Source organism: Oryza brachyantha, chromosome 2 (assembly GCF_000231095.2).
Source record: "Oryza brachyantha chromosome 2, ObraRS2, whole genome shotgun sequence".
Lineage (NCBI taxonomy): Eukaryota > Viridiplantae > Streptophyta > Magnoliopsida > Poales > Poaceae > Oryza > Oryza brachyantha.
Window position 1 is genome coordinate 6,696,055 of NC_023164.2, and position 15,346 is coordinate 6,711,400.

General features: G+C 43.0%; 3 protein-coding genes across 3 annotated transcripts; 1 reads left to right on the plus strand and 2 right to left on the minus strand.

Annotated features, from left to right (window-relative positions):
• The first annotated feature begins 1,802 nt into the window (after positions 1-1,802).
• On the plus strand, positions 1,803-2,563 carry LOC107303658. Its single transcript, XM_015833719.2, has one exon. It carries the CDS (start codon positions 1,832-1,834, stop codon positions 2,222-2,224), a length of 393 nt encoding a protein of 130 aa, XP_015689205.1. The 5' UTR covers positions 1,803-1,831; the 3' UTR covers positions 2,225-2,563.
• A 3,326-nt stretch (positions 2,564-5,889) lies between these two features.
• On the minus strand, positions 5,890-7,939 carry LOC102703098 (high mobility group B protein 13-like). Its single transcript, XM_006648453.3, has 4 exons — positions 7,496-7,939; positions 7,270-7,407; positions 6,770-7,168; positions 5,890-6,666 (listed from the first exon to the last, which is right to left on the minus strand). Exons 1-4 carry the CDS (start codon positions 7,886-7,888, stop codon positions 6,094-6,096), a joined length of 1,503 nt encoding a protein of 500 aa, XP_006648516.1. The 5' UTR covers positions 7,889-7,939; the 3' UTR covers positions 5,890-6,093.
• A 1,358-nt stretch (positions 7,940-9,297) lies between these two features.
• Positions 9,298-14,227, minus strand: LOC102703373 (protein ENHANCED DISEASE RESISTANCE 4-like). Its single transcript, XM_040521398.1, has 5 exons — positions 14,062-14,227; positions 10,611-12,657; positions 10,424-10,484; positions 10,115-10,338; positions 9,298-9,637 (listed from the first exon to the last, which is right to left on the minus strand). The coding sequence occupies exons 1-5, from the start codon at positions 14,225-14,227 to the stop codon at positions 9,583-9,585; spliced, it is 2,553 nt and encodes an 850-aa protein (XP_040377332.1). The 3' UTR covers positions 9,298-9,582.
• Positions 14,228-15,346: the final 1,119 nt, after the last annotated feature.

Consider the following 15,346-nt stretch of genomic DNA (forward strand, 5'->3'; position numbering starts at 1 on the left):
TTACTTTTTTCCACAATATAAGTATTTCTGGTAATATTCACCACACTACTTGTCATATCAATCTAAGTTTCATTCAAAATTCTTCTCATTTTATTAAGACACACTATAGTTTTTTCTTAACCATATTTTCTGATAATCAACCCAAAAATGCTTACACTTTAGAACAAGTAAGGTAGTTGACAAGGAAGCCTCCAATATTAGGGATACCCGTATAAAGAATGCATCATATAGTGCATTTCCCATATCACTCATCGGGAATAGGTACTTACGTCAGCCTCAACATATATACTGTGTCATGTATAGGAATTTTGATTACAGCGTCGTAATGTATAAAATCAACAGATTTACTCTGTATAATACAACCATTTTGGTGAACTGGGCTGATTGTAGAAAAGATGCTCTGGGACTTTGAGCTGTCTTGTTCAATTGTTGTCTGGGCCCTAAGATCAAAGCCTACCCAAGACAATTCCCCCTTCTGCCTTTTGCTTTGCTCCAACAAATTGAGGCCCATCTTGAAGTAGCCCAGTGAGATCACTCGTTTTACCTTTTTCTTTTCTCCATGAAATCTTTGTTAATTTGTTCTTTTGCGTGACTCGATTGGTTCTTTTTCTTCTGGATTAGCTTTAATTTTACTGAAGGCAACACGTAGTGTAGGATACGGTTTATTATATTTGGGTTTAATTTATAGTTAGGTGTTTCGCCACTGTTTCAAAATTTAAATATTTCTAAAATTCAAATATTACTATCTCTGTCTTAAAAATAAATTTGTTTTTTATTCATCCCATACATAATAATATAAAAAATACTAGAGTACCCGTACTTTATTAAATCCCAATGCAACTATTTTCGTATGTATCTACTGCCAATACAATTATTCTCTATTGTCACCGACACGGCGAGAGCGCTGGCTACTGGCCCGTGTCAGGGGAGAGGGAAGAAAAGGATAATGTTGATTGTGTGCACGAATCTCAAAGCAGATTGAATGGTTCAAACTTCCCATGCTGTGGAGTGGGATTATCTACCACATGTAGTCGGTACCAATTAAAAAAAATAGAATTAATTTGCCAAACAATAATTGTACGATGAATTAATTTCTGGTACCAGCTTGTACGTACTTGTGAAACACTTGTCTATTATTCCTCTGGCTAGCTTAAAGAGTTAAAGCGCATACAGTACTGTATACATGAAAAAAGATTTGTCAACGTCGTACAATCACCCTCAAAACTAGCTTTTGCTAACATGTATATGCCCATAATTAAACTACTCCAAAAATAGCGCCATCCAATAGATGATCAATTAATGCATGCAGGGCGTCAAACACATGACTGCAGGTTACTTTAATTTCCTCTTGCAAGTATCGTACGTGTTGGTCCAGAAAAGAAGATTTATGTTACCCCTTATGTCACTGCACATGTAATCCATCGTAGTATTAAGATTCATCCTAATTAACGTACGGCCTCAAGAACCCTAGCTAGGTCATCTTCAACAGACCACACTGATCCTTAGCCTTGCGATTAAGCTAACCTAGCTCCTCACATTAAATACCTCCACGTTAATTCACAGCTTCTTCATGCGGAGCCCTCGCGTTGCATGCATCCTCCTCCACCCACCTGTAAAGCTTCATGCGGATCTCCCTCTCATGGCCGCCGGCCCTTATCCTAATCTCTCTCTAAGCTTGTGGCTAAGCACAAATAAGCTTGTTGCTATGAACGTATATAAAAACACTGCCCTAAACAAATAGCTAGGATTAAGCAAGGACTAAACGTACACTCGATCTATCGAGCTCACAATCTCCTAGCTCGTTAGCTACTGTAACCGTACGTACGTAGACATGTCGCAGCTCCCGACGCCGCTGGCCGGCGCCGGCGCCGTCGCCGTCGCGGACGGCGGAAGGAAGAAGCGGGCGGGGCTCCCGAAGCTGCTGCACAAGTTCTTCTTCAAGGTTCTCCGGCTGAGGCCCGCGGCGGCGTCCGCCGCCGAGCAGGGCGCCGCCGCGTTCGGGGCCTACTACGGGTACCGGATGGTGGACGAGTGCTACTACTACAGCTACGGCGGCGCCGGGCCGGCGTCGTGGGCCGGCGTGCTCTCCTCCATCCCGGAGGAGGAGAGCTCCGACGAGGGCGCGCCGCCCGACGCCGCCGTCGCTCTCCGGAAGGTGCACTCCGACTCCGAGCAGTTCGTCGCCGCCGAGGCCGCCGTCGTGCACCTGCAGGTCGTCTTGTAAATCACGGCGGCGCAGCTGAGCTTTGCTCGCTGCCGTCCGATCAGAGATCGACGCTTTGGATGAGATCATTGGCAAGGTTTTTTTTGGACACGCTACCAACGATCATCTCCTCCATATTATGCATCATCCCTCACACATCTCAAAGTTGATCGGATGGCTCCAGAGGATATCAGTTCATACCAAGCATCAGAAGAGCGTCCGGATCGATCTGCAGACTGCATCTACCAAGATCAAAGTTTAATCTTTTTCATCAGTTATCGACGAGATTTTAATTTGTGCAGCATAGATATATGTATAGATCATGATAGCAGAAAACTCTGTACTATGACACATAGAAAACAGGAAAACTCTTTTAAATCCTTTAGATACGTCATCTCATTTTCTTTTGCATTGCATGCATCTAACTGATAATCAAAAACAAAAAAATTAACAAGGAATTAATGTGTGACCACACATGACAGATCAAATTTGGATACTATAAATTACAAGAAAAAGATATAAATATGATATTAATCAGATTTTAATTTGGTTTATGTTACAATTAATAAAGGTCAAATTTGAACATAACTGTTTCTGAAGTAACATGTCACACATAATCTATCTTGTCAACTTTTCTAATAATGACATAGAGAAATAGGACATACATACTTCCGATTAGAATATCACCTCATCTTTCCGTCTCTGCTTATTTTTATAAGCCAAAATTTATATTTTTAATCTTAAACATTAAAATTAATTTTAGGATTGTTTTTACCGAAGTTTATTTTCTAGGCTTGGCTTTTAGATCGCTAAGAATATGTACATAAGTTTTATTTCATAAATTATTTTTTGTTGCGAATATATCGTTTGGTTTTTCCATGAAAAATCCAAACAACCACCTTATATAATTTCTACAAAATAAGTCCATTATATTAGCTCTGTACCATAATAACTGTAGCTATATAATTTATATTTAAACTACCGAGCTGAAATTATTATAGGACTAGAGATAGTGATTCTTAAAAGGAGGCAGTCACTCACGGGTAACATTGTGTCATTGTGTGCATGCATGGGTGCTGTCATTTTTTGGCAGCAGTAAAAGTTGCTTTCTTGTTGACATCACCAGTGATGTGGTTTTTGAACTTCTCATGGATGTACAGTATACTACTGGCCAGTGTACATTGGATGTATTTCACCTTGGTCACATGCTCATCCGTAATTTTTCTCCAATAGTCCCCGTATTCATGCGAGAGGAACAGTAAATCAATCAATGTTATAAACAGTGCTTAAATATTGTAGTATCAGTACACCTAAAATGTTATTCACTCATGTCCTACATCCGTTCCAAAATAAGATCATTATTCGGTTTTTTGATACAATGTTTTGACTCTTTATCTTATTTAAATTTTTTTATTAATATTTTTATTCTTATTAGATGATAAAACATAAATAGTACTTTATGCGTGACTAATTTTTTTAAGTTTTTAAACAAATTTCTCATATAAGACGAATGGTCAAATGTTGGACACGGAAGAACGTAAATAAAGTTATTATAAGACAGAGGAAGTATCAAATACTATAGCATTAAATTTTATTTATCCGTTTTGATCCAACGAAACGACATATATCAAATAAGCATTACTATGGCCCCTACACTAGCATGATCCTCCTACGGGGGATCTCATTCCCCGTGGGTGTGTGTGTGGCTCCTACTACCCTGCAGGAGCTGCAACATATTTGCTTGCTAGTATCCCAAAACAAGCCTTTTTCATGGAAAAGGGTGCTTTTTTATTTACCTTTTGTTTTTAAATTATCAATTAATAGCTCAAGTTGAGTATTCCTGCATTTCACTTTCTTTATTAGTTATTTTCACATGATGTGTAATTGTTTATGTGCCCAAAGTGGATCCAATTAATTGCCAGCTGACAAGTGGACGACGGAGGAGGTCAACTAATTAGGATTTTAATCAAGTGAAATTTAATTTGGAAGTAAAAGCGGAAAGTGGCCAATATTTTGTACCGTCCTCCAAAAATCAAAACCTAGTTAAAACTTAATTTGCTTATATTTTCTAGTTAGTTATTTTTTTAGTCAAACATTACAAAAATGAAAAAAATTCATTACATGCCCCTAAAACTTTCCTCAATCCCTTGTGTACCCTGAATTTTACCTCATCCCTTGTATACCCTTGAGATTTTATTTTGATACCCTCTACCATTTTTGTTAGTTGACCATTAGTTAACCGTTATATATTTTAAAATGACTATATTACCCCTCCTATACACATGTGCTACCTACTCTATACATTTTCATGCGCAAAGAATAACTTATACTAAAATAAAAGGACATAATCAGTTAATGCTAAACTTAAAAAATAACACTTATCTTTTAGAAAAATATTTTTTAAAAAAATATGATTAAATCCACACATTAATTTTAAATATTTTTTTTAGTTTGTGATGAAATAATTTCGTCCCCTTTGTTTTTTTAAAATTAATCTTTTTTCACTGCATATTAGTTGAAAATAATTTTCAAATTCGATGAGAAGCTTGATTTGTTTCAAATAAATATTTTTAAATTGTTAATGAAATTATGTTTTATTTTTTAAAAAATATTTAGTAATTTATCTCTTATTGTTATTCACAACCCAAATAATTTACACATCAAACATTTCTAGCTTTTAGAAATTACAGGGTATACAGGAATTGGCCCTACAAAAATCCCCCCCATTATATTTTTCTAGCGTTACATTTTTTTTGGCAACGGTAAGAATTGGTTGTTGCCAAGTTTTTTTTTTGTGCAAGAATGATCAAATTAAAGCCTTCGTTTCGTTTGATAAATTCAATTAAGTCAAATAATTTCGCTGTCATTTTTTCTCTACAAACCAAATGTAGGACTAATATTTTGGCAGTACGTATTGCAATTTATTTGTCTTGCATGGTTGAGTTTTGGTACAAACCAACATACCCGTTATGCCTATTATTTTTTGTTTGATTTTAGCCTGCAATTTTGAAACCTCATATCTGCACAAAAACCATCCAATTTGTGGACTGGAGCGCTGTGAGGATTTAGTAAATTCGGCCTTCTTCGGATTAGGCTGGATCTCAGACAATCCATGTATACGGGCCATGATTTTAGTTCAAAGTATCGATCCATAAACAACGGCCCATATCCTTGCTCGAATTGTGGACCTCGACGGGCCGAAGTTTTAGTTAGATTTCGAGATGGGCCGTCCATTATATCCCAAATTAGGCTTTGCTTCTTGTCACAAAGCAAGCATTTTTATGAGTGCAGTTGGTTTACCTTTCGTTTTTTATGTTTTTATCCAGTAATTAGTTTCACATGATTTCAGTAGTAGTTAAACTTCAAACTTCTTCCATATTTCACATTCTCCAGTGTTATTTTAAATGCTTTATCCAGTAGTTAGTTTCACATGATGTGTAGTTGTTGTATACATGATGTGGATTCATCATCTTGGCTATGGTGGGCTGGAAGTTTTCATGTATATCAACGGCTCATTTGATATGGGCCACACACGGTCCTTCAAATTTAAATTTCCAGTCTGGCTGACAGGTTGGGAAGGCTCTATTTGAGTCATTTGGAAAGATTAGCAACAGTAGAATTTATCTCAAAATATGGGTCAGAAATCACGTTAAGATAAGTGTCCGAACACAAAAAGCAAACAAATCTTGGCAACAGCCACGCAAATTCTGATACCAAATGCTTTGAATAAGCTGAAATTTCTCAAGCTTACTGAGCTAAATTTGAATGTCTTAAACTAAACCCACAACCAAACCAAACGCATCATCAACACGTACTGCACTCCCCATAGGATTCAGAGAAGAGAATCCTCTCGTTAGCGTTAGGGCCAACATCGCCGGCCATGACGCCGCTTACGACGAAGCCGACGAGGAGGCACAGGGGGAGGCGCCGCCGCCGCCGGCGTGCGCCTTGGTGTACTCCTCCATCTCGCTCTTGTACGCCGCCATGACCTCCGCGGCCCTGCCGTTCCACGCCTGCCTCTCCGCCTCGCCCATCTCCTTCCACTTCACCGCGACCAGCGCGTTCAGCGTGGAGCTGGCCACGCCGGGGCGCTCCTCGGCGAGCTGCCTCCTCGCCTCCCTGCTGAACAGCAGGAACGACGACGCCGGCTTCTTGGGCCGGTTCGGGTCCGCCGCCGCGGCGCCGCCGGCGCCCTTCTTCTTCCTCTGCCGCTGCTCCTTGGTCTTCTTGATGATGTTGTCCGCCTTCTCCTTCTTCTTCAGCAGCTGCAGCGCCTCCTGCTTCATGACCTCCTTCTGCTCCTCCTCCTCCTTCTCCTGGCTCGCCGCCTCCTCCTCCTTCCTCTGCCTGTACGCCTCCATCTGCTTCTGGTACTCCTCCTTCTGCTTCCGCGCCGCCTCCTCGTACGGCGCCTTCTCCGCCTCCGTCATGCCCTTCCACTCCTCTCCGGTGATCCTGCCGATCTGCAAGACCGAGCACCACCACAGCTCAGCATCAGACAACCTGCGAAGGTGGCACGAGCATCCAAGAACACAGGATGGGAGCTCGAGACAGCCACTAGCTAACCTCAGGGACGTTCTTCTTCTCGGCGATGAGCGCGGCGCGGCGCTCCTGGGAGTAGACGAAGTAGGCGGACATGGGGTGCTTCGGCTTGGAGGGGTCCTTGTCCTTCTTCTTTCCCTTGTTCTTCGCCTTCTTGTCGCCGTTGTCGGCGGCGGCCTCCTGCCGGAACCGGACGTACTGCTCGAGCAGCTCCTTGGCGGTCCTCTGCATCTGCTCCTCCTCGAGCAGCTTCATCGCCTCGGCCTCGCGCTTCTCCTGCCCGACCACCTGCAGGTACGCCTCCTTCTCCACCCGGTACCTCTCCTCGTACGGCTGCTTCTCCTCCGCGCCCAGCGCCTTCCACTTGGTGCCCAGAGCGTTGGACACCTCCTTGAAGTCGGCCTCCGGGTTCGTCCTCTTGATCTGAAACAATCAGTGCAGGGTGAGCAATTCATCAAACACCTGACGAGCTATAAAAAAAGAAGCCGGGAGATGGTGCGTGCGTTTCCGTTTGGGGTTCGTACCTCGTTCCACTGATCCTTGCACCAGAGGGCGTACGCCGGGCAGGGCTTTTTCCTCTCATGGCCGGCCTTGCCCTTGCCCTTCTTCTTCTTGGCCTTACCGTCTCCTTCCTCGATTAATGACTTGACAAGAGGAATGCTCTGCAGAGACAACCAGATCAGAATCATCAGACCAATTCACCAACATGGCAACAAATGGTAAGTTGAGAAGGCAGCAGAGAGAGCATACCACGGTGGGCTTGAACTCCTTGGCGCGCTGGATCTTCTTGAGCTCGGCCTGGAGGCGGCCCTGCTCCTCCTCCTTCCGGCGGATGACCTCGTCCCGCTCCCGCACCATCTCCTCGGCCTTCTCCTTCTCCAGCCGCAGCTTCTCCAGCATCCCCTGCAGCTCCGACACCTCATCCACCACCGCCGCCGCCGCCGCCGCCTTCCCCTTGCCCTTCGAAGACGCCCTCTTCGCCTTCTGCGGCGGCGGCGAGAGGATCCCCGCGGCCGAGCCGGCCTTCCCGGCGGAGATGTTGGCGTCGTTGTCCAGCACCGCCGTCAGCGCCTTCCGGCCCCGCCCGCTCTTCCTACTTCCCGCTCCCGACGCCACCGCCACCGTCGCCGTCGCCGTCGCCATGGATGGAATCTGGCCGAGAGAGACGGGTGAGGGTTTCGATGCTGAGAGCGGAATCGGAGGCGGCGATGGTCGGTGATCTGATTCGCGGGGGCGCTTTTATAGAGGTCAAGGTGCGGGGAGTGGAGGCGGCAGCAACGGTCCGATTTTTTGGAGATTTGAAACCGGCGGATGGTGACGTCAGCGCAACGGCTAGTTGGAGGAGTCACTGGCGAGTGGGACCCAGGCGAGGTCCGCGACCGTTGCGAGGTGGGGCCTGGTTGTCAGAGGCAGGCTGCCCGAGGGCGAAGTTCACACGGGGGCCCACGATGGACGGCTGTGATTGAGGCGGGAGGCAGCGGGGAAGCCGGAAGGGGAAGCAAATCGACGGCTGAGATGCTACGTGTCCGTTCGTATGAACTGGGCCGAAAATAAATGATCACTCGGGAGTTGGCCGAATGGCCCAGTGGGCTGCAAGTTGACAGGCCCAGGGCCTAGGGGTGAATAGGCTGGTGCTGTTTGTGGACTTAGGCCGGTTCGATAGGAGGGCATAAATTGGCATGAAAAACATAGTAATAAATTAGTACATAATTAATTAATTATTAATTATTAAAAAATATAAAATAGAATAATATTTTTAAAACAATTTTTCTATAGAAAATTATTGAAAAAAACACTGTTTAACAGTTCAGAAAATATACGCGTGAAAAACGAAAGGGACTTAGCTGCCGAGCGCAGCCTTAGGGCCCACTTGAAAGTGATGGTAAGTAATGGATGATATATTACTCTTATTGCATCCATTTCAAAACATAAATTTTCTATAATTAAAATTGTGTACCATAATATAAGTATTTTTAACTGATTCACCTGATTTCAATTATTCCAATGATTACAAAACCTTAGAAAACAATCTAATCAATTTAAAATTTAAAAATTGAATGACGAATTGGCTAAAAGAGAATCTTTGACATCCTTTTTAGTGTATGCTCACTAACTTAAAATTGCTTATATTTTGCTTATATTTTGAAATTTTGCTTATATTTTGAAACAAAGGTAGTCTCTTTATGAGAATTAGTTAAGATTCTCTCTGGTTTTTAGCTCTTGCACCAAGGTTTTTCTAGAGCTAGGTACCTCTGCCTTCAAATTATTCCTAAAAAACAAGCATAGGTAGACAGAATCAGATTGTTATATCTCTGCCAATGATAGATTCAGATTGTTATAGTGATCCATTTTCTACATATTTTACATCAAAACAAAAGTTTAAGTCGCCTCAATTTAATCTATAAACTACTCCTTTAGCAAAAATCCAGTAGTCGGAGCAATAATAAATAGGTTAGTTAGCTCCATAACTTTTTGCAGATAATGAACTCCATTATTTTTTTTTCTATGACATAACCATTCCAAGCATAGGTGGACAGAACCTGGCCAAATTTAACTGGTCAAAAGCCATAGCATGAACTGGTTTCAGAGCACAAAATAAGCTTCACATTGCAAAATTTCCATTAGATAGTTTTTCAGGCAAGCAGCAGTCACAGATTATACATCTCAGAGCACACAAATAGACAGAACGGGCAAACAGCAATCAACAAGCATGCAATTGCACACAGCAAGTAGGTGCAGAGAAGAACCGGAACAAACATCCAAAATGGCTGAACATCCAACTCCAGTGTGGCGAAGAATCAGGACTGCGAGAGGCAGCAGCTTTGGCCCCTGCATTCTCAGTGGATGATCCTCGGGACTCTCATGCCGAATCCGCGCTTCATTTTCTCGACACTGTGTTCGTAAATCAGTTGTAAGTAAAACTTCAAGACAAGCAGATGGTAGGTTCAATTGATCACTTCAATGAAATAATAATTAGCCCAAGGCAAGGTAAGCAGTGACCTTATGTGATAGATGGTTATCTTTTGGCTGTTTGGAGGAAGAAGCGAAATAGCATATTTGCAACGAAAAATAGTTTATGAATAACACTTTTATAAACTGGTTATTTGACTAGATTCTACATATGGTTTAAGAACTTTCACCAACAAGCATTTAAATGGGAAGTGGCATGTGTCACTTTGTCTGCTACCACATTTTCAAAGTTATATTTCTATCCATACTAGCAGCATGAGTTCACTTTCCATATTTTTTTAGGCCCTCTCATCTCTAAGTTACACTATTGCAGATAAGCTAATGACATAAGAGAAAATATGCTATTACACAATAGATTTTCAAGGGTAATGGCATTATTTGATGCTGTAAGTTACTTACGTTGGTGCGAGTTTGCCGAGACAATAAAGCTCCTCACCAGAGACTTCATCTGACACTTTACCAGACATCTCAACTCTGTAAGATCTACCAGGAGAATCTGGGAGTCCTCTACCCACAAGTAAATCCAAATCCTTCTGGTGAAGTTCTCTCCCATTAACAAATACACCTGTATTTCCAGCAGCACATTTCTTGGGCATAGGGTAATTAAGTTCTGGAATATATGGCTGCAGCATAGGCATTCAGTCAAAAACTTTATCAAAACATGCAAGGGTAAGACAAACATCTCAACTGCACTGTAATTTCTCTTACCGGTATCATGCCAAGGCAAGACTGTCCCATTACACCCCAGAAACCAGCACGGTAGTCATACCTAAACAATCAGACAGAGAAACAAAATGTCAAATGCCAATGGTACTGACGGTTATATATTCTATAATGCAACAAAATTACAATATATCTAAACTGGCTTGGAGACCAACAAAAGTTGCAGGCTTACCAGTATTCACCAGGATAGATTGGTCCAGCTATCTTCTCAGCCTTCCTGACGGCCCGATCAGAGATTGGATAGCCATTAATAAACACCTTTGCTCTGCCATTGCCCATTCCGTTGTTAATTTTGAAACTCTTCTTTATGAGATTGGTGAAAAATGAATCACCCGTTTTTGCAGCCCGAGGGTGATCGACAGATTGTGCCACATCACCTGGATCTTGCATGTAGTCAGGATCATCATACTCATCATCTGACAAGTCCATTATGCTCACTACAGAGACATCTTTTACAGTGTGCTGCTTGAAGCTTTCTGTCAATACAGCCTTCTCATGTTCAGATCGGGTACTTCTGCTTCCTTTCCCTGATCCATCAACTACCTTCTCGGTTGGTGAATATCCAAAATGATCCCGAAGATGTAAACTTGGAACACGGGTAGCCACATCAGCTTCAGGATGAAGGTCCCTGGACCCAGGGGTGTCCCTCTGCGAATTAGATCTTGCAGGGGTATTCTCATCTTCAGAAATGCTACAGGATGATGATATGCCTTGCATTTTTTCGGCTTCACTTGAATTCGAGGGTAGGTCTTGAGAACCATGACTTGCCGCGGAAAAACTATAAAGTGGAAGCACCCTCTCTTGTGAAGCAGCATTTGCATTGCTTCCTTGGCCATCATTGGTACTACTTTTGCTGCCAGCAGAAATGTGTGAAATAGGTGAAGGTGCTGAAACATCAAGCCTGCTTCCATCAAGCTTGACCACAAGTGCATGTGAGCATGATCCGCAACGTAATTTGTACTCATCCTTCCCTGGCAAGGGGGATTTCTTAGGAAGTTGCAGCACTTCATAGCAGTTATAGCATATGGTGAATGGGGCACCACATGCAATCGGTTCACAAGTCTGTGCAGGTTTTTTACTCAGAGTGGCCCTCATGTGATTGCGTGGCATTGAAGCATGAACTCTTGAATTGTAGTTATGTGTACCAAACATTGCAGGACCATCAACAGGGTAAACTCTAGGATTATTCATAATATATGGTGCCCTGCGATTGTTGAAACCCAGAGGAGGCCCCTGAACAGGTAAGAACTCACGGTGGTAGCAGTGTAGACAAGAACAGGCAGGCTGATGGTAGAAGCCATCATGGTGGTAAGAAATCAGGGGGTCAGGATCATACTGTCCATAGAAATAATTATCAAAATTTCTCCATGGATATGTGCCAAGAGGATAGCTTGGAGCCCCCATGTGTGTCATTGGCTCCCCGTACCCATGAAGATCTTGCTGAGTAGGTCCTGGAGCATAAGATTGTGGAATGCAGGGAACATGCCCATTCAAGGCTGGTGACTGCTGAGAACCACTACGCTGCAACTGAGGCGAACCATGTCGTAACCGACTCAACCGAGGATTGTGTGAGGCTGATGCATCAGCCACTTTGTCTGTAGGAGTACTTCCACTTGGCTTATTGGTGATCTCACAGGATTTCTGAACTTGATCCCTCAACTCATCAAGCATCCGTAATAGATCAGCACGGTCTTTTTCAAGACCATTGACTCTGTTTAGGCCATCCAAATTTCTCGTATCAGATTGCTCACCATTGGTATGTCTGAATCTTGACTTCATATGGTAGTCAGACGGGCCTTCTGCAGGATATGAATTCATAGGAATGGTGTCAACAACAGATCTTGGGGATCTGTCTCTGGCTCTCACTCCATGTTTTGCTTCTCCTTTTTCCTCATTGCGAATGCGCCGATACTTGGCCTCCCGAATTTCTCTGCTGTCATCTCTAAGTGAAGCTTCAAGCTTCAAGGCATTTGGCTCTTTTGGAATTTGGCTATCATCACAACCATATCCAGACTCGCTGTGCATAGCTGCCATTCTGTCAAGAACCTGTCTCTCTTCTGCTTTAGCTTCTCCATTTTTGGCTTCTGCTTCTTGGGCAACCTCACAAGTATCTTTCGATGCAGCTCCTTTGTTATCAGGTGAACTCTCTAGCACTTCAAGGTACTTCACATGCCCACCAGATTTCTCTGAGGAATTCTCAGATGCCGAGTTCTTCTTGGCTGCAATATGGACCATAAATGCAGTAAAATGTTATTTGGAGTATTAAAATCGATCTAAAATTTGACTAAGCATGCAAATGCAATATTTAAAAAACTAAAAAAAAGAGCGAAAAATTTAAGTGCACTAATTCTGTAGACTATCTGGACAAAAACAGAGACTTTAAGCTCGCACATTGACACTTGAAAATGCAGCTGCATACCTAATATTGGTGCCAACTAATACAACATGAAAACTGGATGAATAAATAGCAACAAGTTAACTGGTCAAAATAATTACTACTTCAGTTTTATTTCTTATTTTAGAAGGGTTTATATCTAACTCGAACAAAAACTAAATATTCGGGCCAAGGAAATTCAACATACTTCAGCGTTTGAATATTTTACAACCACGACTTCCCAGTTTGATTTGTTAAATTTCACCACAAACGAAACAAACAAATAAGCTCACTGGCGTCAGCAGAGGAAAAAGATGCATTCTCCAGTAATCAAATCACCATGTTTATCCAGGGTAGAATAAAGCCCTCTTTTAGAGTCTAACAGAATTTCCTAATAACCTTTTTCTTGCAGCAACTAACCAAACACAAACCATTTCTTTTCAACATTACCAAACATTAGTAACCAGTTGGGGGCTTATAAGTCAAGGCACATGTCCCACAATGAGCAGTCTCGTATGTACTGGACTGGACTGACGCACCAAAAAAAAAAAGAATAAATTCACCCTCCACAAGATCTGAAGGCTCAGGCAAATTGAGGTTTGAAGTCACGGTCCGAAAATAAACAATGAAACGTAGCAATACAAAGCTACTAATACTACCAAACATGCTCTTGTACATGCATCGATTGTGTAAAAACAATGCTGATCAAATCAAGCACACAGCAAGGGAAAACATAGTGTAATGCAAACCAACCCAAGCCAATAGGAGCGACCAAAACTGCCGAAATGGTTCAAGCCAAAGAAGACACGTTAAAAAATTGGAATCTTTACAGGGTGGAAGCAAACAAAATGAGTCTCAAAATCCGCGTACTCAACAAAGCAAGAAACCCATGGCAAAGAACCCATTTTCACAAGCTTCGTTCATCCAAAAAAACCTACAGTTTTTTTTTAATCAAATGAGCAGTTCACCACTACTTTCTTGTGACTGCACATTAATCGGAGGAGAAAAATGTGAAGAGCAGAGGGGAAAAAAGACCTTGGATTTCCTTTTAAAAATCCAATTTTTCTATAAAATCAACAGCTAATCACTACTAGTCCAACACAAAAGTATTTTCTTGTGATTGCGAATTCAGACGAGCAGAGAAACAAACCCAAACCAGCAGAAAGAAATAAGGAGGAACTCAATGCCGGAGAAGGGTACAGTTAGGTGCAACGTGCAAGAGCAGAGAGAGAACCAAAAAAAAGAGGACCTTGGAGAGTGGCGCCGCATCCGCCGCAGACGTAGACGGAGTAGTTGGGGAGCTCCGGCAAAAACTTCTCGCACTTGGGGCACCGCACCACCCGTATCTGCTGCCGCTGCCCCGCCGCCGCCGCCGCCGCGCTCGCGCCGCCCAACCCCTCCTCCTCCCCCTCCATCTCCCGCCAATGCCACCCCTCCCCTCCCTCCAACCTCCTCCTCCTCCTCCCCGCACCTCACAGTTCACACCCAACCAACCAAGAACGCCGACCAGCACAGGCAGCGGCGGCGGCGGCGGCGCCTATCTGACGCGCTCCTCGAGCTGCTGCTGCTACTGCGCTAGCACCACAAATATGAACCGGAGAAATGGAGCAGCTCCCGCGCGGTGGTCGCTAGCTGTAGCTGGGCCACGCACATATGCAACGCAAAGCTTCTCTTCTCTTCTCTCCGTCACCTCGCCTTGCCTTGATTCTTGGGTGTTTCGCCGCCTTTTGTCTTTGCCCCTCCCTCTCTCTCTCTCACACACACACACACAATGGGTCACTGTCGCAAGCAAGCGAGAGAAAGGAGCAAAGGGAGGTTGGGAAAAATTAAAGATGGAGGAGCTGCTGCTGCTGCAGAGGAAGAATTAAAAAAGGGTGAGCTTACGAGGGAGGAGGAGGAGGATCAGCAGCAGCTCAACCACACGGTACTTGTCAGCTCACCAAGACTAGTCCGGCTTCCGGACGGACTCTTTGCTTGTTTCTTTCTTCTTCGCGGTAGCTAGGCTATGCTCGGCACTCGGCAGCACGGCGCCATATGCATTATGCGTGTTGATGTCGTTGCGTTCTTTGGTCCAAAGATGGTCGTCTACCTGTCGTCATCCATGGACCAAAGTATAACACTGTGATCGAAGGGTCCTGATTAAATGTTTAAAATTTTTAATTTCATCAATTAAATTCAGTCTCTGTTATTGGATGATAATCTAAAAGCACGTATACAAGTTAAAAATCCCATACACGTCCTCTCCATCCAATCACTCATGTGTTGTGCGTGTGTTTAGAAAAAATACAAACGTTTGATTAATAACAAATGTGTTATGCGTGTGTTTAGAAAAAATATAAACGTTTAATCAATAACAAAAGTGATGAATACTCGATCCGCTTCTCCTATTGTGCCCCATTTTATTCTTCAATCATCGCTCATTACTAAGAGACCTGGTAGTTTTTTTAGCTTTTACTATTAAATAATCTAAAAAATGTTTTTATTTTAAAACGGACGTAGTATTCCATAATTGTAAATATTTATAAACAGAGTAG